Here is a 24,531-nt window from a genome sequence, read left to right on the forward strand (position 1 = left end):
AGCAGTTGGCTGGCAATCTGTGGCATTTTTTGACTTGTAAATACAACACCTTAATCTACATTTTCATGTTCACATGTGTTTTCTCTGTGTGTGTCCACCTCTGTGTCCAGAATTCCCCTCTTTAATAAAAACACAAGTCATATTGGATCAGGGTCAATCCTAACGTCCTCATTTCTTGATCACCTTTTTAAAGACCCTATTTCCAAGTAAGGTTACATTCTGAGGTTCTGGAGGTTAGACCTCAACATCTTTTGGGGGACCCAAGTGAACCCATAATAAACATGTGCCATATTAATGAATCTAGGAGGAAAATAATATAATATTCTTTATGGATGCCAAGAAAGCCTTTAACAAGATTCAATGCCCATTCATGATAAAAATACTCAGTGAAATAGGAAGTGAGTGATATTTCCTCAAATGATAAAATGTAGTCTTAAAGCCAGCATCTTATATAATCAAGGAACACTGGAAATATTTCCGTGAAGATCAGGAACCAGTCAAGAATGACCATTTGGTCCACCACTCTTCCACATAGGTATTAGCTAACACCATTAGACAAGAGAAATCAGTTGGAGGCCTGACAATAAGTGAGAAAGAAATAAAACTATCTCTATTTGCAGATGACAAAATGTTATACCTGAAAAACCACAGAGAATCGATGATAAAACTAATTCAAAGGATGTCTGGATGACTCAGTCAGCTAAGCGTCTGCCTTTGACTCAGGGCATGATCCCAGGGTCCTGGGACTGAGTCCCACATCTGCCTCCTTGCTTGGTGGGGAGCCTGCTTCTCCCTCTGCCTGCCCCTCCTCCCCCTGCTTATGCTCTCTCTCTCTCTGCCTAACAAATAAATAAATAAAATCTTTAAGATAAAATAAAATAAAAAACCCTAACTCGAACAGTAGAAGACTTCAGTAAAGTAGTAAGATGTAAAGTTAAAATATAAAATTCAAAAAACTTTGTATATAGAAAAATAATAAACAAAGGTCCTAACAGTACAGAAAACCCTATTTGTGATAACAACAAAGATTAAATGCTTAGGAACAAATTTAATTAGAAACGTGTAAAACCTATATGAGGAGGGATGCCTGGGTGGCTCAGTCAGTTAAGCGTCTGCTGTCAGCTCAGGTCACCATCCAGGGGTCTTGAGATCAAGTCCTGTGCGTGGCTCCTTGCTCAGCGGAGAGCCTGCTTCTCCCTCTGCCTCTGCTGCTCCCCCTGCTGTGTGCTCTCTCACTGTCTCTCTTTCTCTCAAATAAATAAACAAATAATATATTTTAAAAGTCTTTGAAATGTAACCACTCTTAAAAAAAAAAAACAACTATATGAGGATAAATCAAAACATTCTTAAAAGACACTAAAGAAGAACGATTGAAAAGACATCCCCTGCTCTTGGGTAGGATGATTCAACATTGTAAAGATGTTAGTTCTTCCTATGTTAATTTGCAGTTTCAATGCAAATTAAAATATGCCCATTAAAAATAACGGCAAATTGGGTGCCTGGGTGTCTCAGTCAGTTAAGCCTCTACCTTTGGGATCGAGCCCTGGATTGGGCTCCTTGCTCAGGAAAGAACCTGCTTCTCTGCCTCTGTCTGCCAGTCTGCCTACTTGTGCTCTCTCTCTGTCAAATAAATAAATAAAATCTTTAAAAAAAATAGTAATGGTAAGCTATTTTATGAAGATCGATGAATTGATGCCAAAGAGCATATGAAAAATAAACATGCAAGGATAGGCAAGAAAGGCAAGAAAACACTGGAAAAGAAAATCTGTGAGGCTTTACCAGACATTCAAAATGTCAGAGCACCTGACCGGATCAACCGGTAGAGCATGTGACTCTTGATCAAGGGGCTGTAAGTTTGAGGCCCACATTGGACGTAGAGCTTACTTATGAAAAATTAAAGGCATTAAAACAATAAAAGCTTCTGTAATTAAAAATGGGTGACACTAGTGCATGAAAAGACAAATTGCAGTTAGCTAAAAAATATAGAAACAAACCTAAATACATTGTTATCCCAGTGATTTGAGGTGCACCTTTGTTACATACTAAAAATGGACTTTGTCATAAATGCTACTGGGTAGCCATTTGGAAAAGGGGAAAAAATAGACCCGTATCTTACACCCCACCCAACAAAAGAATAAACTCCATGGTTTCAGGCTCTAAGTGTAAAACTGAAACCATACAAGGACCAGAAGGAAACACGAGTGACTTCCTCTTCAAGTGTCATGGGTGGGAAAGGCTTTCCATGACGATTTAAAGCCCAGAGTCCATAAAAGAAAAGATAGATAAATTTGGCTACATAGAAATAAACAAACTTTGCATGACACGAATCACCATAAACTAAGCCCATAGACAAGTGACAAACGGGAAGAAAATATTCCCAACATTATACTACAAAGGGCAGCTCTCCCTAATACATAAGGAACTCTTAACAGTTGAGGGACAAAATCCAAAAATCCAACAGTAAAATGAAGGGAAGGGCAGGACAGAGAATTCACCAGAAAAGCTATAAAAAATGGCCCTCAGGGTCATCGGTCCCAGGCCAGGCTCCCTGCTGAGTGCCTCCCTCTGCCCTTACCCCCCCAAACCTTCCCTGCTCTGCCTCTCTCTCAAATAAATCAAGTCTTCGAAAAAAGTGGCCCTCAAACATAAGGAAAAAAATGCTCAAGGACATTCAGAATTAGAGAAAGGCAAATTAAAACAACTCTGAGAAAGATTGCATTTCTCACCTATCAGACTGACAAAAAATGAAAAATATCACAACACATTCTGTTGGCAAGGCTGTGGGGAAACAGGCATTCAAATACATTTATGTACCTCACTGGTGGAAATGCAAATTGACGCAACCTTCTGGAAAGAACTTTGGCAATACCTCACAAAACTAAATATGCCCTTACGCTTTCGCCTAGGAATTCCACTTCCACGAAACTTGAAGACAGGCCTCCAGCAATGAGGAAATACATATGCAAAAGCTTTCTCGTTGAAGCATTATTTTTAATTGCAAAATCTTGGAAACAATCTACCACACATGGGAGACTGTTGAATACACTATAGCCCAGCCATGCAAAGAAGTACTTGGCAATTGTAAAAATAAAATAATAAAATATAAAATAAAATAAACAATAAAAGAAATACAAAATTAAATAGGACCATCTCTGAATTGATATGGCATGAATTCCAGACACACTATTAAGAGAAAAATAGTAAAGGCCAAAAGAGTGTCTATACAATATGCTGCTCTTCATATCAGAAAGAGGAGAACATAAGAACACACACAGGAATGGGCACCTGGGTGGCTCAGTAGATTAAGCCTCTGCTTTTAGCTCAGGTCATGATCTCAGGGTCCTGGGATCGAGCCCAGCATCCATCTTCTCTCTGCTCAGCAGGGATCCTGCTTCTCCCCCTCTCTCTCTCTTTGCCTACTTGTGATCTCTGTCAAATAAATAAATAAAATCTTGAAAGAAAAAAACCCCACACACAGACATATGGGGATCTGCTCATTTGGGCAAAGGAAATACAGGAAGGACAGACAGTCTGCAGAGACTGGTTCCTGAGGTGCAGGAGGGAAGGGGTGGAGAAAGCAGGAAAAGGGAGTGGGAGAGCAGGGAAGTTGAGAATGTGCCTTGTCTCCAAGCACATCTTTGTAAATGTGTTATTATTGAGATATAATTTTTTTACATGCCATACAACTCACCCTTTTGAAGGGTAAGATTCAGTAGATTTTAGTCTATTTGCAAAATGGTACAGTCATCACCATGATCTCATTCTAGAATATTTTCATCTTCCCATTAGCAGTTGCTCCCCTTGCCTCCACCATCTCCTGGTGACCATGAAACTACTTTCTGTCTCTACGGATTGGCTGTTCTGGACATTTCATACAAGTAGGATCATACAATAGGTGGCTTTTGGGGTCTGGCTGCTTTCGCGCAGCAGAATGTTTTCCTGGTTCGTGGATGTTATAGCACGGATCAGTCAGTACACCCATTCCATTTTGTGGCTGGATAATATTCCACTGTATGTATATACTACATTTTGCTTATCCATTCATCTATTGATGGACCCTTGGTATTTTTCCACCTTGGGTCTATTATGGATAACGCTGCTGTGGACATTCATGTACAAATACTTGGACGAACCCGTGTTTTCAGTTCTTTGGTGTATATACCTAGGAATGGAATTACTGGGCCATAGAGTAACTCCAGGTGACATTTTTTGAGGAACGGCCAGACTGTTTCCCAAAAAGTCCAGAGCATCCTCATAAGAACCTTGACTCTTCCCACCAAGCCTGTGAAGTTCAAGTTCCTGGGTGAAACCTGAATCAGCCTTTCTCCCTCCTGTGCCTTCCGCTAGCACTCCAAACTCCAAGTCCCATTCTTCCTGCCATGACCTCTAGACTCTCTCTACTCCTCTCTCCCTCCCAGGTCAAGCATTCCCTTACTCCCCTGCTCCCCATTCCCTCACTTTCCCCAGGACCCCCTCCTTCCCCTCAGATCCCTTCAACTGCAGCTGAATGAATTTTCTGAAATACAAATCCAATCTCCTACTCTATTGCTTCAAACTTTTAAAAGCAGGAGACAAGAATAAAGGATGACATTTGACAAACTAATGTCCTTCCTGGGTTTTGGAGAGCATCAGAATTGACCTTCTGGAAAGACTGTTCTTCTACTGGGAAAATTATGTTAATGAGCCTATTCATTACTCAAAGGCCAGGCTGAGTCTAGGCAGGAGGGAAGAAGAGGGTCATGAACAATACAGAATAATTCTGTAAATGACTGTTCCGGTGGAGAGGGACTGGCTCTAAAAATCGTTATAATGTTGATTTAACGTGGAGAGATTAGCAGTCCCCCCATCCCCACGGCCTCCACGGGTAGGGGTGGGGGGGCACCCAGGTGGGGTTCTGGAATTGAATGGGTGGAGGGCTGGGAAGTGAACAGGAAAGGGGAATGGTGAGGAAGCTGAGGTGGGCCTGACCTTGGAGCTCCACCCTCCCCTCCTGCCTCAGAGGGCTGCTGCCACCACCCCATTCCCAGTGCCGCTGAAATGGGTGGGACCGAGAAGGTTTTCCTCCTTCTAAAGACTAGTGTGACCTTGAGCAGGTCATTCTCCTACCAGGGCCTTAGTCTCCACATCTGGCCAGTGGGGATGATGATAATCCCTGTTCCCTGGTTGGGGTAGGGATTCAAGGCAGTCAGGGACTTCGAGGTGCCTGTCCCTTAACCAACCAAGCCACCCAGGTGCCCCTCTATTATTGTGGTACTTTAAAAAAAAAATGACTTTTCCTGGCCGCTTATTACTACTATATAGAAATTAAATTGATTTTTGTATGTTGGTTCTCAATGAGGTATACTGCCCCCTAGTTTAGAGATCTGTAAGGGGTTTTTTGTTTATTCTTGTTTTGCCCAAGAACTTACACATTACAATTCATATAATTTTAAAGTATTTTATTAATCTAACATTAAAATTAAAGGATTATGGTGATTTTTTGGAAAATATATGCGTGAGAGATTAAATTATGCACAAATTTCACTTCAGATGAGTATGGCATTAATTTGTTATAGAGACAGGAAATTGCAGATAGGGTTGCAGATCTCTGAGGTTTTGATTGTTTCCTTTCTGTTTTCAAGTCATTATATCTTTGAATTTTTATCTTGTCTTCCTGCTGTGCTCTCACGTCTTGGACAATGTTGAACAGAAGTGATGGTGGGCACATCAAATCTTGTTCCAAATCTTTTTTTTTTTTTTTTAAGATTTTATTTATTCATTTGACAGAGAGAGACACAGTGAGAGAGGGAACACAAGCAGGGGGAGTGGGAGAGGGAGAAGCAGGCTTCCTGCTGAGCAGGGAGCATGATTGATGCGGGGCTCGATCCCAGGACCCTGGGATCATGACCTGAGCCGAAGGCAGAGCCACCCAGGCGCCCCATCTTGTTCCAGATCTTAAAGGAAATGCTTTCAAATGCTTTCACCTTTTACAAAGAAAATTTTTTTTAAGTCATGAATGGCTGGGGTACCTGGGTGGCTCATTAAGTGACGGACTCTTGATATGGGCTTGGGTCATGATCTCAGGGTGGAGAGATCCAGTCCCATCACTGCTCCCTGCTGAGCACAGAGCTGACTTGAGATTCTCTCTCCCTCTCCTTCTGCCCCTCCCCAGCTCGTGCTCTCTCTCTGTATCTTAAAAAAAAAAGAAAGAAGAAAGAAAGGAAAGAAGGAAGGGAAGGAGGGAGGGAGGGAAGGAGGGAGAAGGGAAGAAGGGAGTGAATGAGTCACGAATGGGTGTTGAATTTTATCCATTTTTTTCTCCTGCACCAGAGATACATTTCTCTTGATCTGAGTGCCACACTGACACATCTTCCTTTTCTATCCATTCCCCGCGATTGCTTTTCTAATGCTAAATAAACCCACCTGGAATTTCTGGGATAAACCCATCCAGATGCTGATACATTTTCCTTCTTTACATGTTGTCACGCTCCGTCTGTTGGTATTTTATGTAGGATTTCTCAAGCGTGTTTGTGAGACAGGCCCATCGTTTTCTCTTCTTATGTGGTCTTTGTCAATTAGCACTGGTGGGGTAACGGTGTTGGAAGCACCGTCCCCGTGACCCAGAATTTCACCGATCCAGGAACCCGCCGCCAGCCTCCCCACAGAAACGGTGTGCGAGGAGCGCCCCCTCGCGGCTGTGGGGCGCAAGAGTCTGAAGGGCCGGGCGGGGTGAGTGGTAGCTGGGCGCGCCCGAGGACCAGAGGACGCGACGTGGTACCTGGGTGCTGCCGGACGCTGGTCTTCACTGGGCCTGGTGACAAGAGCAACTCAGCTTCAGAGAAGGGATGACCAGGACCCAGTGTGACACAGCAGGCCCATAACTACAGAGTTCTAACCCTTCTGAGCTATAAATTTCCTGAGTCTTAATCTCTTTACTTGTAAAGCGCGGGGAGGGGGCGGGGGATAGTCCATCTGCTTGTCAGGAAAACAGGAGGAAGCTGTCAAAGCACAGAAGTCAGACTTTCTAGTAAATAAGGAAGGTGTCCACTCCTGGCCTCAGCATTCTGGTTTTCTTGTCTGTTACAAGCCCTAGGGAGAAGGGAATCCAGCATTGAGACTCTGCCTCAGGGAGGTCTGTGTGAAGGGAGAACATTTGTTCATTTATTAGTTTTAGTTGATTATTTAATCATTGTTCACGTATTGAACAAATATTTATTAGGCACTGGTAGGCAGGATAATGACCCCCAAGATATGTCCACACCCTCACCCCTGGAGCTTACAAATAGTTAAGGTTACAAGGGGAAAGGGAATTGAGGTTGCAGGGGGAATGAATGTTGCTGATGACTTGATTTTAAGATAGGAAGATAATCCTGGATGATCCGAGTGGATTATCCAAGTGGGCCCAATGTGATCACAAGGGTCCCTAAAAGCAGGAGGAGCAGGAGAGTCAGAATTGGTGAAAGAGGCCAGGAAAGGAGATTCACCCTGAGCTCCAGAAAGGAATACAATCCTGCTGACACCTTGGTTTTAAGTCGGTGAAACTTGTGTTGGATTTCTGACCTGCAGAACTGTAAGAGAATAAATCTGCATGGGTTTAGGCAGCTGGCTTTGTGGTAATTTGTCACCGCAGTGGGAATGCAGATGCGAGGGTTCTGGGGAATTCAGAGCTAGAACAAGATAGAGTGTAAGGACCCATCCTGTTGAGAAACCCTGTGCCCCAGGACTAGTGGGTTGGGAAGGGCTTTTCCAAAGAAGTGACGTTTCACCTTGCATCTGAAGGTTCTGTCAGATGAAGGAAGAGGAGTAGGGGTGGGGAAGAGGTGGGACAGGGGAGGTGCCTGGGTGGCTCAGTGGGTTAAGCATCTTCCTTCAGCTCAGGTCATGGTCCCAGGATTCTGGGATCGAGTCCCCCATTGGGCTCCTTGCTCAGCAGGGAGCCTGCTTCTCCCCTCTGCCTGCCGCTCCTTTTTGTGCTCTTTCTCTCTCTGTCAAATAAATAAATAAAATACTTTTTAAAAAACAAAGCGAGAGTAGAAAAATGTTTCACGCAAGGAAGCAGCATGGTGGAAGGCCCAGGGGCCAGAGAGAATGCACCAAACCTCAAGAGGCCCCAGCAGAGTGGGGAGAAATCAAGCTGGAGGGGTCAAAGGAATGCAAATTCCTCCATAGGGGAGGAATGGGCCTTGTCCTGAGGGCAGGGAAAAGCATTTGCTCTTTATCCAAGGGCAACAGGGCTAGATTTTGAGAGGGGCCAATTGATGACCAGATCTGGCTTTTGGCTACTGTAGGGCAGAGAATGGATCCCTAGGTGGCTCTGGCCCATGTGAGAGCTGGCACCATGGAGAAGAAGATGGATAGATGAGAAAGAACTGACTGGAGAGCTATTTTGAATCAATGGAACTTGGTGGTGGACCAGATGGGCTATGAGGGAGAAGGAGAGTTGGAGATGCATTATCACCGCCCACCTTCTGGCGTGGACCAGTCAGGAGATGATAGGGCCCTTTCCTGAGATGGGAGCATGGTTGTGGAGGCAGGCCTGAGGTGTGGCTGCGGCACTCAAGCTGAGGTGACTCCTGAGGCAGTTGGCTACCGCATCAGGAGTTGGGTAAAGGCCTGTCGGAGATCCAGGGTTGACTCCAGGTCTTTGTAGAGAGGAAGAGTTTTCTCAACCTCAGCACTATTGACATCTTGGGTAGAGCAGCTCTTTGTTTGGAGGTGGGCCTGGAGTGTTGTCCTCATCTGCGAGGTCAGAGCTGGGTCACAGGCCCATCCCTGGGCCAATCCAGGGAGGTGAGCCCAGGCGAGGCAGGGTTCAGGTGTGCTCCTCATGGTGTCCACAAGCAGTCATCTAAGAAAGCCTGGTCACAGGGTCATGGCGAATTGCAACGAAAGCTGGGCAGTGTAGGCTCCCAGGCAGTGGTGTGCGCCCAGGAGGGAGGGAATAGCAGATTTTGGCGGAGAGCTGGCAACTTCCTAAATATCTCGAGAGACGTGGATGGTGGTGGCGGTTGGAAGGTATTTCCTGTGAAGGGATGAGAGCTTGTGTGGAGAGGGAGAGGCAGGAGGGAGCTCCACAAAGCAAGACACTGCATGTGGTACTGCCCAGATTGAGTCCACCATAGGGGAGGGATGGGCCTTGTCCTGAGGGCAGGGAAGGCGTTTGGTCGGCCTCCTGACTTCCCACTGGGGCTCCTTCCTTCTTGAAGTTGTGTCCCTCTTGTCAGGCTGGGACCTTGATACACATTTCTGCCTCACCCTGAAGCCGTTTCCTTGATCTTCCTGCTCTGCCAAGATGGCTGACAGCTCCTGGCGTCAGGACCACAGCCCGATTCTGAGTCCTGATCACTGACCTCCCAGCGTCCTAACTGATGTTCACAACAGAGCCAATCACCCCTGCACTCTCCCAACACAGTTCTATACATTGACCTCCACACACTTTCCAAATACTGTCCACATTTCCCAGTCAGCATCTTTCACAGTTTCATCATCACTGACCCCCACACTGACCCCCCTGAATCCCCAGCTTGGTTCCCCAAGGCTGACCAACTCTGAGGCCCAGACCTGACAAGGAGCCTATCTGTGCCCCCGTGCCATTCCCCACATCCCGGGAGTAAGTGCTGTTGGGGCAGGTGTGCATGGGCAAGGCCATTAGAAGAGGCCATCAGCTGGAGTCAGTGAGTGTGGAGGGGACCACAGTGGTGGGATAACTGGGAATGACCACATGGCCCTGGATCACTGTCCTCGGTGAGCCTCAGGGTCCCCCTTTGCACAGTGGGGATTTTGACCTCACAGAGGTATTGCAGGGGTGGGGGAGTGGTAGAGAAAACTGGGTGGGAGGAAGACTGTCACACACACACACACACACACACACACACACACACACCCCAACCCCCCGCCCCCAACCTCTGATCTGGCTGCTTTCCAGGGCCCAAGTGTGAACTGACTTCTAGGGGAGGGGATCCACCTGCTGACCGGCCATTCAGCCCCATCCGTACTCATTAGCGGAGCGAATGACGGCAATGACCACCTGTGTACCGCAGCCCATCTTCTCCGCCTTTTGGCTAAGATCAAGTGTAGTATCCGTGTACCGCACCCAACAGGTGACGTTCCATCCTGGCTCCTCACACCGCCTTGCTCCACTGCCCCCATTGACTCAGTGCGGGAGCTAGACCCGCAGTCTCCTGGAGGGGGCAAGGGAGCTGGGTTTGGAAGGATAACAGACCTCCCTTGCCCAGTGGGCTTCATTCCGAATAGCTGCACATTCGGATCACCTAGATGTCTGAGGACAGCCCAGACGGGAAGAGTCACAAACTGTGGAGGTGGGGCCAGGCCCCATGCCTTTCCCACCCCCGCCCTGGTGATTCCATTGTGTAGCCAGGTTCGGATTCGGGTGCACCGAGCTGGGGTGGGAGGGTGCGGGATATAAGGCATACACAGCAGGGAAGATGCGTTTTCAGCGCGGAAAGCGTCTCGTGTGGGGGCTGCTCACCCTCCCGCCGGTCCTCAGGACCCGGGTCCAGCTCCCCCGCTGGCTCGGGCGGCGCCTTCCACGTGAGCAGCATCTCATAGGGCGCACAGCCGTGCACAGGCCGCAACTAGCGGATCGGCAGGGGTGGAAGGAGCACTGCGGGGCGCCGCGCTGGCGCGTTTCAGACACGTGGCCCTCTAGGCATCCCGATGGGGAAGAGCGGGCTGTGGCGAGCAGCCTCGCGCGGGGCTGGGCAGCCGGTAGGCCTGCCGGGGATAGAGCCGCGGGCGCGCAAAGGACTTGCTGCAGCTGTCGCGGACCGGCACCGAGCGGGCCAGGAGCTGCCCGGCGAGGAGGGGGCGGCCCGGCTGCCGCGTCTGCGGGAAGCGGAGCACGTCGGCGGTGTGCGCGGAGACGTCGTCGCCGCGGCTGAGCCGGAAGCGTGCGCGCGGCCGGCGCTCGGCCAGGCAGTACAGCAGGTGCTGGAGCGTGGGGCTGAGGAAGGTGTGGCGGAAGGCCGGCTGCAGCGTGTCGCTGTGCTCGCGCGCCTCCAGTGCCGCCAGCGCCGCCAGCCACCCGGCGCTCTCGGCCTGCTGGGCCCCAGGGAGCCCAGCAGGAAGGGGCGGCGTCCCTGCCCCCACGTGCGGCGGATGAGCTCGCGCCATTCGTGGCTGGCGGGCCACGACTTGACCGCCGGCGGCAGCGCGCGGTAGCCCATGCACTTGGTCTGCGCGTCCCAGAGCAGGGGAAAGTGGCGGCAGTGGCGGCACCGCAGGAAGTCTTGGATTGCGGATGCACGGGGGGAGCTGCTCGAAGTCGAAGTCGACCATGGCGTTGACCGAGTCGTTGGCCACACCTCGGGACTCTGAACTGAATGCCCATGGCTGCACAGCCGCAAGGGCAACAGGGGGAGCCTCTGGAGAACCATCCCACACCTTCTCCCTCTGGGACCCGGAGGCTTGGAGGAACCAGAGGTACAGGGCCAAGAAACTCAAACCCACCAGAAAAAGGGACAAAGCCCTGGGATTCATGGACCTGAGGCAGGGAAAAGATATCTGTGGGGGAAACCGAGTCAGAGGTGAGCCAGGAGTCATGTCTGACATCAGCGGAAGGGCACCCTTCCCAGTTCTCTCCCAGAACCAGGCCTTCTCACCTTTGCTGCTACAAGGTCAAAGGAAACGCAGTTCAAGAGTACACAAAAGCATCTCCCGTCTCCCACAGTCCGGAGTGCTCTTTCAGAATCTCATTGTCTCCCCACATCTCCCCCGCATGCCACCTAGGCGCAGCAGTCTCATGTCAAAGTTAAAATCTTCATCTCTCCGTGACTTCATATCCTGCTTTTCCACCTCAGTAAATGGTACCACCATCCATCCAGTTGCTCCAACCAGAAGCCCTGACTCTCCCCAGCCTCAATTTACATCCACGCTCCATATCCTGGAGTTCCTGCACCCCAGTCTCTCCATGATTATTCCCTCCTCTCCATCCCTGTTAGCCCTCTCTCTGATCCATTTCCCCTCTTTGCCACCCTAGTCAAGGAAGCATGAGGTGATAGCATTGGACTCAGACCCAGGTCCGCTTCCGGTGTCCCCACTTACGGGTATCCTCTTGAACAAGTCGCTTCCAATCTCTAGGGCTGCATGTTCTCTACAAGAAAGGGCTAGTAGACTCCTACTTTGCAGGGTTATTGGGAGCATTAAATGAACATAGAAAGCCAGTCAACAAGTGGCACTGGTATTACGACCTCTTCCACTTCCTCCGGCCCCACTTCTTTTTCTTCCCGCCTGGTATTATTTTCTGTTCCCCAAACATGGCAGGTCAGGCTCTCTTTGCTGTGTATCTAACTCCCTGCACCTGTCCAGCTGCCGTTCAAACCCTGCTTTCATGAAGACCCCACAGGACGAACTCCAGATCACAACAGCCTTTCCTGTATTTACTCCATGCGAAATCCCATCACACTGGGTCCTGTCCTTCTTGAAACACTCCACTCTCTTTCAGAGATGCCACTCTCTCCTGCCTTTCCTCCTCCCTTTTTAACCATATCTCTCAATTCCCTTTGCTCATCTCCTCCTCTTTCCACCCTTAATAGTGGGAGGTCCCCAGACTCTGTCCTAGTTATCTCCTTTGCTTGAGGACCTCCAAACTCCACGTAGTGGCCCACAGCCACATCGGGTGCAACCTCAACTCTCATCTTTGTCCCCAGAGTTGTCCCAGAGTGACACCACCCACTGTGGTTTTTGTTCAAGCCCCAAACTGTGATTGACTCCTTCCTTGTCTTCATCCCCCCACCCAAGCCCAGTTGATTTTAACACCTTCATGTTTCCTTCACCTATCTACTTCCATTCCCACTATCAACAGTCTCTTCCAAACTAGCATCTGCGGCTCAGATGACATAGCCTCCTGCTCGGTCTCTCCACATACTTCCGTGCTCTTGGGGGATGCCTCCTCCACAGTAGCTGGAGTGCCTGTGAACCGTGCAGATTTCATGCCAAACCTCATGCTCTTTTCCTTGGCTTCCTATTGTCAGCCACATGCCCTGGCCACCAGCCTTAGACCGGCAAAGCTCCTTCTGCCTTGGAGCTCCCCTGCCTGGATGGATGTCCTCTCCCTCCTTTGCCTATTTAATGCCTGCTCAGCCGCTCCATCCTTTAGGTCCACTGAAGAGGTATGGCCCTGGCTAGGCTTTATTGTAGCTCAAAGGAGACTAGAACATTATTTGTTTTAAAGTGTATCTTCTCTCCTATTCTCTATGCATCTTGAGGGCAGGGATGACATCTGTGTTGTTCACCCATGGTGTCCTGGGGTTCCACCAACATAGTGGTGGAAAATTCTGGTTTCAAAAAAAAAAAAATGCTGGTTTCCCAGGTTCAAATACTGCATCTAATAGTTTCTTTTTTCCTTTTGCCTTGTGTGCAGTCTTTATTCCAAATATTTGTTAAAATACCATTAGCTTACTCCTCAGGGCAAGAGCAAAGATCACCCCTGCAAAAACCTAGGGGCTATGTACAGAACTTTACAGAACAGAGAATAACACTTTGGCTGAAACCTGACTGCTGACCAGAGAACAGAGTTCTGAGTGGGCTCAACAGAGAAAAGGAAATTGGGAAGGGAAGGCGCTTGTCTGAATGAAACCTCAACTTCCATCAGGGCAAGTCTTGTGATGGTCATAGATGGGAGGCTCTGTTTTTGGAATGTTCAAGTTCAGCTGAGGGGGTCCTATGTGTCTATTTGACTACACCCCGGGTGAGGTGCCATTAGGTCAATGTCACTCAAATTCCTGGCCAGCCAAACACCCGCAGCAAAAAGTCCCAAAGTGAGGATAAAGTTCCTTCGGAAATCGTTCCCATCAGTGATGAAGGGGTAGATGCCCCAGAACGAGTTTCCCACATTGTCTGGAACTTGGGGTGCTTCATTTGCACACTGGCAGCACCCACGCCAACCCCACTGGCAGCCAGACCACTGTCCTCGGTATTCACAAGGCCTCTCCCTGCCTCTACTAGTTTCTAATTGCATGCTCTGAGCAAGTTAATTCAAGCTGTCTAATATCTCCCTCCTAAGAGTTACTGTGATGGGTAAATGATAATATATGTAAAGAATTTCACATGGTACTCAGTACAGAATAGGCAGTCAGTAAATATTACCTATTATGATTATCAGAGGTGCCAATAAATATGTGTTGAATGAATACTTTGCCAAAGTGTGTGCTCAATAAATATTCTCAGATTGAGTCATTTCCACATAGGAGGTGTTACTGGATTGAATCATGCTCAAGTGCTTGCCTATTATAGTCCACGCATAATGTCTAGCATAGGATGGGTACAAAGCAGGTGTTCAATGAAATAATGGCAGTGCCATGGGGAGCCTGGGTGGCTCAGTCAGTTAAGCATCTGCCTTTGACTCAAGTCATGATCCCAAGATTCTGGGATCGAGCCCCACATTGGGCTCCCTGCTCAGAAGGGAGCCTGCTTCTCCCTATCCTCTGCCTGCTGTTCCCCCTGCTTGTGTGCTCTCTCTCTGTCGAATGAATAAATAAAATCTTAAAAAAAAAATGGCAGTGCCAGTAAATGCCCAAAAAAGTGAGAGATCCTTGCAAAAGTATTAGTGCAATCACTGAGTTCCATTAGAAATACTCTCACTATATTCATGCTTCAGCATTTGAGGCACTGAGACAGGAGAGATAGTGAGATGGTCTAAGTCTACTTAATTATAAAGCTCAGTGGCTTGTCCTGTGCCTGGCACATTTTTTTTTCCCAGTAAATGAAAGATTAAAGAACGAATGAGAATACAATTTGGAGTCTGAATAACTGGGCACGAGTCCCAGCTGTGTTCATTAACTGTGTCAAGTCGTTAATCCGGGTTTGAGTTTTCTCAGCTGAGAAATTGAGAAGGTCAACACTCATCTCTCAGTGGAATCAGAAGCAAGAAAATAATTTTGTCCATGCCAAAGGGCTACACAAAACCTAGTTTTACAAAAAATGGAAAAGCATTCTCTAGTTTCTCTCTCCCTGCCCAGAATCATTTCTAGAAAGAAAAATCATCTCAGTCTCAATGCAACAGCAATTCTTATCTCAAGGAAACTTGGATTTACTTTGATAAAGCTGATCCAGGAAGCTGAATCAGAGCCAGTTTTTGATATGAGTAAAGAAAAGGTTGGGCCAGGTCCTGTTCCTGAGGGCGGGACTCTGTTCCTGGATGCTGACACTGTGGAGCTTTGGGAGTCCTCCATGGTTTTGTTTTTGTTTTTTTGTTTTTGTTTTGTGCTGGATTTCCCCCTTTTCTCAGTGCCCTCTTCTGGATCTTCTGGAGTCCTTACACCTTAGGCTTTCATGGCCTCTGCTGGCCCTGATCCCTTGTCCCTCAAGACTCAGGTCAAGTACCACCTCCGGCAGGAAACCTGGTACAATGAGCTCAGTTCAGCGTGCGTTCTTGGCTGCTGAATAGCCAAGTTGGTTAAAGAGGACAGACCTGCCACTTAGGTGATCCTTTCAAGCCTCACGTTCCTCACCTGTGGGAACACGGGCAATTCATTTATCTCAGTGGCTCAGAGGATGATAGGAGGTGATTTGTGTAAGGTGACCCATGCATGGCACGCTGTAAGTGGGTACTACAGTAACATTAGCAACTAAAACAGTAATGTTTATGGGGTAGAGGAAGATCACATAGTTCCTTTGTGACCCTGTTCCTTCACTTCTTTCTCCATCTGTTGCTCCATGCATATGTTTTCTTTCCTTTGCAATGCTATTCACTCTGCCTGGGATTTTCTTACTTATGTTCCTAGGACAGGAAAAGTTTGTTGGTTATTCCCTCCTCTGGTTTCATGCCAAGATAGATGAATGGCACATGAATTCCTGGGTCATCCACCAGCCCCTTACCATCCCAAGGTATTCCTGGGGAATATATGCACAGTGGATATGGCAGGCAAACAAACTTTTTACTTTTGGCCCCAACTTCAAGTACGGAGCCCTAACCCAGCAGCTTTGTCCTGGTTCCTTTCCCTCTGTGTCCTCCCTCTGGTTCTTTCTTCACCCTCTAAGGAGAACAGTGCGGGGACGGGGAGAGGGTGCACCTCCTCGGCAGTGGGAAGCAGCCCAAGCCCCCATCTTACCTCAAGTGTCTAAGAGAGAAGAAATAGACAGGCGCCATCCCCAGGCTGGGACCTACCTTTAACCTCATGCCTTCACATGCTGAGGCCCCCACCCCTGGGACTGGGCTTGGTTCAATATTCTTGAATCTGACCAATCTATGACATCCTCCTCCTCCTTGGAGGGAAGGTGAAGTGGGGGACAGCTTCAAACTTCCTTCTACAGTGACTGCTTACCCTTTGTGATGAAACTAAATGCCATTTCTTCCAATTTTGTTGACTCTACCCATGACTGCCTTGTCCTCTCCAGCAGCATGCCTGACGAAAACACTTGAATGCTGTGTTTTCATGATCAGTTCTCCCTGCTGGACTGAGAGCAACCCCGGGCCTGGGACCTGTTAACACAGGATATGCTCTGGGGATGCCTGGGTGGCTCAGTCGTTAAGCATCTGCCTTCAGTTCATGTCATGGTTCCAGGGCCCTGGGATCGAGTCCTGCATCAGGCTCTCTGCTCAGTGGGGAGCCTGCTTCTCCCTCTGCCTCTGCCCCTCCCTCTGCTTGTGCTCTCTTTCTCTCTCTGACAAATTAATAAAATCTTTTTAAAAAGTTTAAAACACATAGGATATGCTCTAAAATCTTTGTTGAGGAAATCGTATGTGAAGGGTTCATACAGGCTATTTTCTAAACACATTAATGATATCCGAGCATACTGTATTTGGCAAATGGTCACAGGCTTCATCCCATTATCACTGTGAGTGGTCAGGTGAGAAGTGAATCAGACCCGGTCTTGGTCCTCAAGACCTCACCATCTCTTGGGAGAGCCAGATACTGAATAATTAAAAAGGGGTGGGATGCATACAAAACACAGAGAGGGAACCTGGAGAAAGGAACTGAGGGAGCTGTGGAAGCCTTCACATTGGGACGGGATTGTATCCGTTATCTAGTGCTGTGTTACAAACCATCCCTAGTCTCAACCAGTCTCAATTATTTTTCAAGATTCTGTGGGTGGCCTAGGAGCCTCTGGTGCCAGGCCTGCCTGGGCTCTCTCTGGTGGCTCTAGTTAATGGGTCAGCTGGGGACAGCCAGGCCTCGTGCATTCTCTGCTCCTTCATCCTGGGCTGCCTCATGGCATGGTGGTCTCAGGGTTCCAAGATGGTGAGGGCAGCAGCTATAAGGCCTCTAAGGCCTCGCCTTCAGAACTTGCATTGTATCACTCCCACCACATTCTGTTGGTCAAAGCAAGTCACAGGAACAGCCCAGATACAAGGGATGAGGAGGAGCTCCAAAAATTGATGGCCATATTTAATTTACCACATGGGCTTTGAGATGGAAAGGAGTTTTGCCAGCAGGCAAGGAGAGGGCACTCCCGGACAGAGCTACAGAGGTGGGAATAAACAGGGCATGTCTGGGAAACATTCCAGGTTTAATGTGGTTGGAGGAGTAAATATTGGGAGTTGAAGATACAAAGATAGAAGTACCCTGAGAAGGGCTTAGAATACCATGCCTGCATTTTAACTTGGATGAGAGGGAAGGGAGTGGTGGGAGGAAGGAGGAAAGAAGGGGAGGAGGCTTGAGTATAGCTTTTGATGGGGATGGTTGAGAGATGGCTGGAGGATTAGGGAAGTCCAGACTTCCTGGAAACTGTCGGGCAGGTGAAGGCTGAAAGAGGGTGAGAGCACCAATGGAATCTGGGTACACGAGGACAAGAGAACAGCCCTAGGGAGGGACCTGACTGGATTTTTCCCAGACTAAGAACTCCTGTTGCACTCAAGGCTGATAGTCTGAGGCCTGGCACGAAGCAACCATCCAGGTGAGCAGAATGACTCATTTTGTTTAAGCCCCCTAAAAATACATCTATTTTCCTTAACAGAAATGTCTTTTGGGAAGTTTAGGGATGAATTGAAGTGGCGAGAGTTAGATGGGGTAAGTTTATTGGAGTAAAATGAACAGACTTCAGGACAGGCAACTGTGACCTCTCTAGGAAGGTTCTGGAGTGGCCAGGGGCGGTGGGGGCGTGGGGTCCTACTGAGATGTATGTAGTGGATATGTGTGGCAGGGTGACTTCAGACGTGTGTACTGTTCAGAGGTGGAGTTATAACAATCTTAACTCCTTTCCGGCCCACCTCTTTACAATGGGTGATGTTTTAATCTAGTGTAAAAGTCTCAGTCCAGTTCTTGTTCAGCCACACCCTAGTCTGAAAAACTGGAGTGGGATAAGGCAGAGGAACCTGTCCCCACCTCCAAGACAAACAGGTTCTGTGAGCACAAGCTGGCACCTGATGACCAGGAAGGGAGGAAAGTTAGATAGTCCCTTGATCCAGGTCAAACTGGTCAATGATAGAGGGACCTGAAAGAGAGGTTGACTCCTCAGGGTTGTCGACAAGTGTTGAGGTACCCCTGGCAGGCCCAGGCCGGACATTCTCACAGGAAGGATACTACTCAGAAAGCCCATTATAATTAGATTCAGGCTACACTGTGGTGCTGACCCTTCAGACAATCCTACATTTTACAAATCCAGTATCCGATATCTAAAGTTAAGTGACTTGGCTACAGACCCCTTTTCAGTGGGGGCCCAAGATCCTAAGCCAGGTCTGTAGACACCAACAAGGACATGAAGTTTGTAACTGTGCCCTGTCAGGACTTAATGCTGACAGGCTCCCCTTGGAGCCTGCTGCCTCAGTGCAGTGCTGGGTCAGGGCCCCTGCCCTTCCCCCAACAAGCCGCATGGACCAGAGCTAGCCTTGCCAGCAGCCACAGCTCCAACAGCCCAACTTCAGGCATACAGAGACCCTGAGAACTAGAACTCAGGCTCTTACCCCTAGATTCCTTTCCAAGTGAGTGATGATTCTCTGGTTGGAGGTGCCCCTGCCCTTCATAATTCCTCTACCTAATCCTTCAATGGTTTGGTTTATAGGGCTCAGTCTGAGACCAGGATCTACTCCTCCACTCTCATGGCTTCAAATATCACGTATGTTTTTCTCAGAGTTCTGTCTTCAACCCAACTGCTCAGCTGAGCTCCAGATCTACAGTATTTTACTCCCTTTAAGCTCTCCACCAGGATTTTCCCTCACAGACTTCACATTCAATGAATCCCAAACTTACTTGCGAACTCACCCCAAATCTGCTGCTTCCCCTATAGCTCAGATGTATTTGATCTTCTTTCTGGTATCCCTGCACCACACTGGCTCCCTTTAGTCCATTTTCAACCCTTTCAGGAGCTTTCCAAATTCAGGTTCTCAACGTGACTCAGTTGTTAAGTGTCTGCCCTTGACTCAGGTCCAGATCCCAGGGTCCTGGGATTGAGCCCCACATCAGGCTCCCTCCTTGGTGCGAAGCCTGTTTTTCCCTCTACCACTCCCCTGCTTATTCTCTCTCTCTCGTGCGTGCGCTCTCTCTCAAATAAATAAAATCTTTTAAAAAAGAAAGAGAAGAAAGCCCTGCATGATTTAATTCCTGCTCATCTCTCCAGACACTCACTTCTTACTCCCTCTGCTATAACCAGCCTTTCTTTTCCTAACTCCTCTCACTCTTCAGTTAACATTCCTCCTCAGAGAAGTGTCCCCTTCTCTAGTTCCCTTGTGCACACTCCCAAAGCTCTCTGTTTCCTCCCTCCATGATACTCACTCCAATGTCCTTGGCAGTTATTTGTTGGGCACTAGAGTGTAAGTGGCTAGGGCACGAAGTCTTGTTCTCCATGTGCTCCTAGCACCTAACACAGACACAGCATTCCAAAGTTTGCTGAGTGGATGGCATAGGGCCATATGGTTCCCACACAGCAAAGCTCAAGAAATGAATCCTTTCTGTTTTTATGCTTTCTCCACACTTGAGAATCAGACCTATTCTGAGACAAGGACAGCTTACCACATGAGACAGGTCCTGCTTTCTCTATCACCTAGGTAGACCTGTATTCCAGTTCAGGGCTAAAGCAAGAAAAAAGAAAAAAACCTGTGGGGGGGCGTGGGGGGGAAAACCCCACTCCCAGCATGCTAGATTTAAGCCTCATCAGTTTCACAGAAATTCACTCAAATGGTGGATGCCTGTGTTTGGAGAGAGAGAGAGAGAGAGAGAGCGAGTTTGTGTGTGTGTATGCGTGGCAGGGTGGCTTGAGAAAGGCATGAATTACTCAGAGGTAGAATTAAAGCAATCCCAACCCATATTGTCCTCACTTTCAGAGAGTTGAAATCACTTTGCAAATTTGCTTGCATTCCTTGGCAACCTGTTGATTCAGGTAAGGCTGTGCCTTCCTGACACACAAAGAAGAAACTAGTTGACCTATCTACCACATGGTCAGCAGTGATTCAAACTTCTCATTCCAGTGGGTTTGGCTAGGAAAACTAGTATCTGAAAAGCCATGGTTTGGATTACTGAGTGAGAGGTGGGAAGTCCTAGCTATGTTTTACATCTTGCAGATGGCCCTTTGGCCATTGACAAAGATAGAAACTACAGACATACAATGGCTTATGCGGTATGTTTTTTCTAGTTTTGATCTGTTCCCCTTTGTTGTGTGAAGCTGTAGGGTTCACGTGTTTACTCTGGAGTCCTAAAGTTGAGAATGCTGTGTATTTATAGATTAGAAATGTTTAACTAGCTTTTGCTTTGCAAATTACCTAGGCTTGGAGTAGAAAGAAGAGCCTCCCCACCAATAGGATAGGATTGCTGCTGGCCTAGACAGACCCTTTCACCTAGAAACTGGAAAAAGGTGTCCCAAGATGCAACCCGACCAAGGCATATACCTTGCCAAGCTGAGCACAGGTTAGATTTCAGCCTCTACTAACCCCCTCCCTCAAGTGGGTGACTTGTGCAGTGCACAGAATGTGCAACTAAACAAGGCTGACCTACCTTTATATAAATGTATTAATATAAACCAGGGTAAAACATTACCAGAAGTCTTATTTCAAAACAGTTATCATTTTTAATACTTTCACCTGGAGAAGTAACGAAATATAGCCTAGATTATAGCAGATTAGATAAAAATACATAATTCTACTAACTTCTAGAAAAATGATTGTGGCATTGGCAAATCAAATGGAAAAAGTGAATAAGCAGATCTGAGATCACCTGAAAATGGTTAGTTCCTTGCGAAGATTCAGTACAACCAATGTTTATTAAATAATTGCTAGTAGAACAGACATCTGCACCAAAATGAAACTAGGAACCTTTATATTAGCTTGAACGGTTTATCTGTTGGTCACATTAATGACTCAGAAATATTAAATGTGTGGAATGCCGGACAGTAGACAATGTCTGATCAGAACATTAAACAGAAATTGATAATACTTAGTTATTAAAACAGACTCACTAATTAATTGGTATTAAATAATTTAGCTCTAAAAAGAAAAGCCAAAAGGAAACCAGGACTAATTGTGAAAAGGACTTTGTTAAAAAAAAGGACTAAGAAAAGGACTAAGTTTAAAAAAAAAAAAAAAGAACCCATGACTGTGATAGCTTATTAATTCCTTGACAACTGCCACATGACACATTTTACATGGCATGAGGAAAGATGGTCAGAAGATCTCAGCTTTTTGGAAGTCAACTTAAAAACCAAATGCTAACTAGCATCTTTGGATTTTACAGTATGGAATGTAATTCCCTTCACAATGAAAACAAAATCATGTAATTTTATTCAAAGGTTTAGGCACTTAGAGCAGGCCTTTAATGACCTGGTAAAACTGGTATGAAGAAATAATTTTATAGTGGAAATATTTAAACACAAATCCTATTACATTCAACAAAGAAGTGAGAGAGGTCTTGAATGTATAAAATATTTTCATTCTGATGAATACACACTGGAATCATCCTGCGGACAAGTGCAGTGGGAAGTACTACACTGTACTTGCATTACGGAGTTCATTTATTGGAGGCTTAGAGAAGAGGAGGCAAACTCTCACAACCAGGTAGTGAATATTTGAGGCATCACATGCCACATACATCTCTGCTGCATAGTCTTCTTTTTGTATGTTTAAACAACACTTTTAAAATGCAAAAATCATTCTTACCTTGCAGGCCGTACAACTGCAGACTGGATTGGTCTGTGGGCTATAGTTTGCCAACCCCTGGTCTAGAGCCATATGATATCATAAAACATTTTTATCATTTTCTTTAAGGTGCAGATGATCTCAAAATGTGTATCTGTAGTGAACTACATTTATGTGCTTAAAGATTTCCCTAAGAAATGTGCTCTGCTGCAAACTTAGTTACTTCTCCAACTCAATGTACAAGTGATGTTCTGCAAAGACACTGTCAGAAGTTTCAAATAAAGCTTCTTTAATGACAATTTTGTGAATAAATTACCAGTGACTAAATCTAGTTCAAGTATCAGTGTTGTAGTCTTTAAAGCAACAAAGCAGGTCTTGTTAAGAAAGGCTGAAAAAGAGTTGAGCGAAGCGTGACCTGTGGTTGGTGCTATAACACCGAGAGCTGCTGAGCTAAACAGAGTGGGGCTATTTTAGGTCACCTGTGATAAATTTTTTTTTAGGGTCTTCTAGGAGGAAATACTCTTGTGATCATTTTCTACACGAGCTGCCAATCCAAAAAGGTAGTAATTTGCTGGATTTAATAATAAATGCAGGTCTTGTGAAACAATACTGGCTACTGAAAGTGAATTAAAATGGGGTTGGTACTGCTTATTGTAAATGGCCAAGTGTATGTCTGTTACAGCAGAAATTCTTAGCTAACAATACTGCTTACATTCTTTAGTGCTCGGTCTTCTCCTTAGCTGCTCTAATTGCCTATCAGGGAAAGAATTGCAGCTTGTTGAAACTTGATAGCTCTTACACATTTTCCACTTTTCTCTCAACGATGTCAAGATTTCATTATCCAATATCACAGTTTACGGTCACAAGTCAGGGTTTTACCTTCAGTTTGAATTTCAGATGAAGCAGTTATTTGTATCTGTGTTTAGGTCATTTTCAAATGAAGCAGTTATTTGTATCTGTGTTTAGGTCATTTTCAAATAAAATAGAATAGTGAAATAATTACTAAGCCCAAGCTTATCTACTTTTGACTTATTTTTGATTAAAAATATTTGGACCTGTTATTTGACTTAAAGATTATTTTGACTAAAGATATTTGGGTCTGTTAATAAACATGTTCTTTCACCACATTAAGAAACTGTACTATGAAGAAACATACAGCTCTGGAAATTGAAGTGGTACATTCATAAACGTGCTAATTTACAAAATGCTGATATGTGACAGTTCACAATTGTTGACTTCCTCATTTTCACTAGAAATTTAGGTTACTAATGGCTAAGAATGCTAATCAACACATCTAAGTCTAAAATACTAGAAACAATAAAGATGGGATGCAATCTCAAAAGGCCTGAAAGAAATAAAAGACGTGTTTTTGTTAAGGAAATAAGAACAACAATTTTGTCCTCAAGTAGTTGCACAGAGGTTGCTTAAAGGTTGTTCCAGAACGAGGATGAGGAAAGGATGAAATCCCACAGGGGCACAAAGTTGTAAAGGGTCTGCAGAAGAGGGCAGGGGACAGAGGGGAGAGGGGAGAGAAAGAAGGGGGAATACCTTATTCATGTGGGCAAACTGACTAAGATTGAAAGTGTTTATTTACAATCTTTTTTTTTTTTTTTTTTAACAAATGAGGTCAATAGTATATGGATGCAAAACTAGAGGTAAAATTCCCTGTTAAAAGGACACAGTTTCTTGGATTATTGGAAATTTGTAATGCCATAGCTGTCCATGTCCTGGTAGAATGTGATCAATGGTGACTCCAGTTATCTTAAAATGTTAAATATCACAGAGACAACTAAATTTCCTTGTCAACTACATTATAAAGAACTCTCATCAAATCTTTAACCATGGCCATTTAAAGCCTTTTGTCGCTCACATATATTATCTTACTCTGATGTTTTCCTGAAAATTCTTGTAATCAGCTGCAAGTTTAATCTTCAACAAAAAAGGATTGTCTCAGGGATCCACAGTAAGATTAGAGCATGTACTCTGGGGTACAGGTTTCTGATGTCATTGTTTAGGTAATTTTAAGATCATACCCTGGACTAATGATTTCTAGAACAAACAGAAAAGTTCATAGGTTTATAGAACGCCAAATCAAGAAAAACCCAAATTTATCACATGGCACTGAGTAGATTGATAAAGAATGATTATGATTTCTTTTATGACCTTTGCTCAGAATATTGCTGGTTCTTTAATGTTTCATTTTCTGGGTTTAAGAACCCTCCTTCTCTTAAGCTATATATACTTATAGCAATTTAGTAAGTTATGCCTTTGTAAACAAAAACAAAACATTTATCTTTTCTCCCTGCCTGATCCATCCAAAATTTGGAAACCCTCCTGAATGTTATTTTCATGGCAATATAGTTATTTGAGTAAGTTCAGCAAGAATTTGTTCTTCTTATAACAGGACACAATTAGAAACACTGGTTGTATTAGGTTATATATATAAACACTGGTTATATTTGGCTTTCACTGGAGTGTCATGTATGAGAACGGTATGCATAGCATCAGAGATGCCCAAGCTTAAGAAACAA

At 46.0% G+C, this 24,531-nt stretch overlaps 1 protein-coding gene across 1 annotated transcript; it reads right to left on the bottom strand.

The window, feature by feature from the left end:
- Positions 1 to 10,644: 10,644 nt before the first annotated feature.
- On the bottom strand, positions 10,645 to 11,541 carry B3GNT6 (UDP-GlcNAc:betaGal beta-1,3-N-acetylglucosaminyltransferase 6). The gene is given in 3 exon segments (XM_032853550.1): positions 10,645 to 11,054; positions 11,057 to 11,240; positions 11,242 to 11,541. Coding segments are annotated over 3 exon segments (894 nt in total).
- Positions 11,542 to 24,531: the final 12,990 nt, after the last annotated feature.

This window comes from Lontra canadensis, unplaced genomic scaffold (genome assembly GCF_010015895.1).
Source record: "Lontra canadensis isolate GAN:19392208 unplaced genomic scaffold, GSC_riverotter_1.0 scaffold7, whole genome shotgun sequence".
NCBI lineage: Eukaryota > Metazoa > Chordata > Mammalia > Carnivora > Mustelidae > Lontra > Lontra canadensis.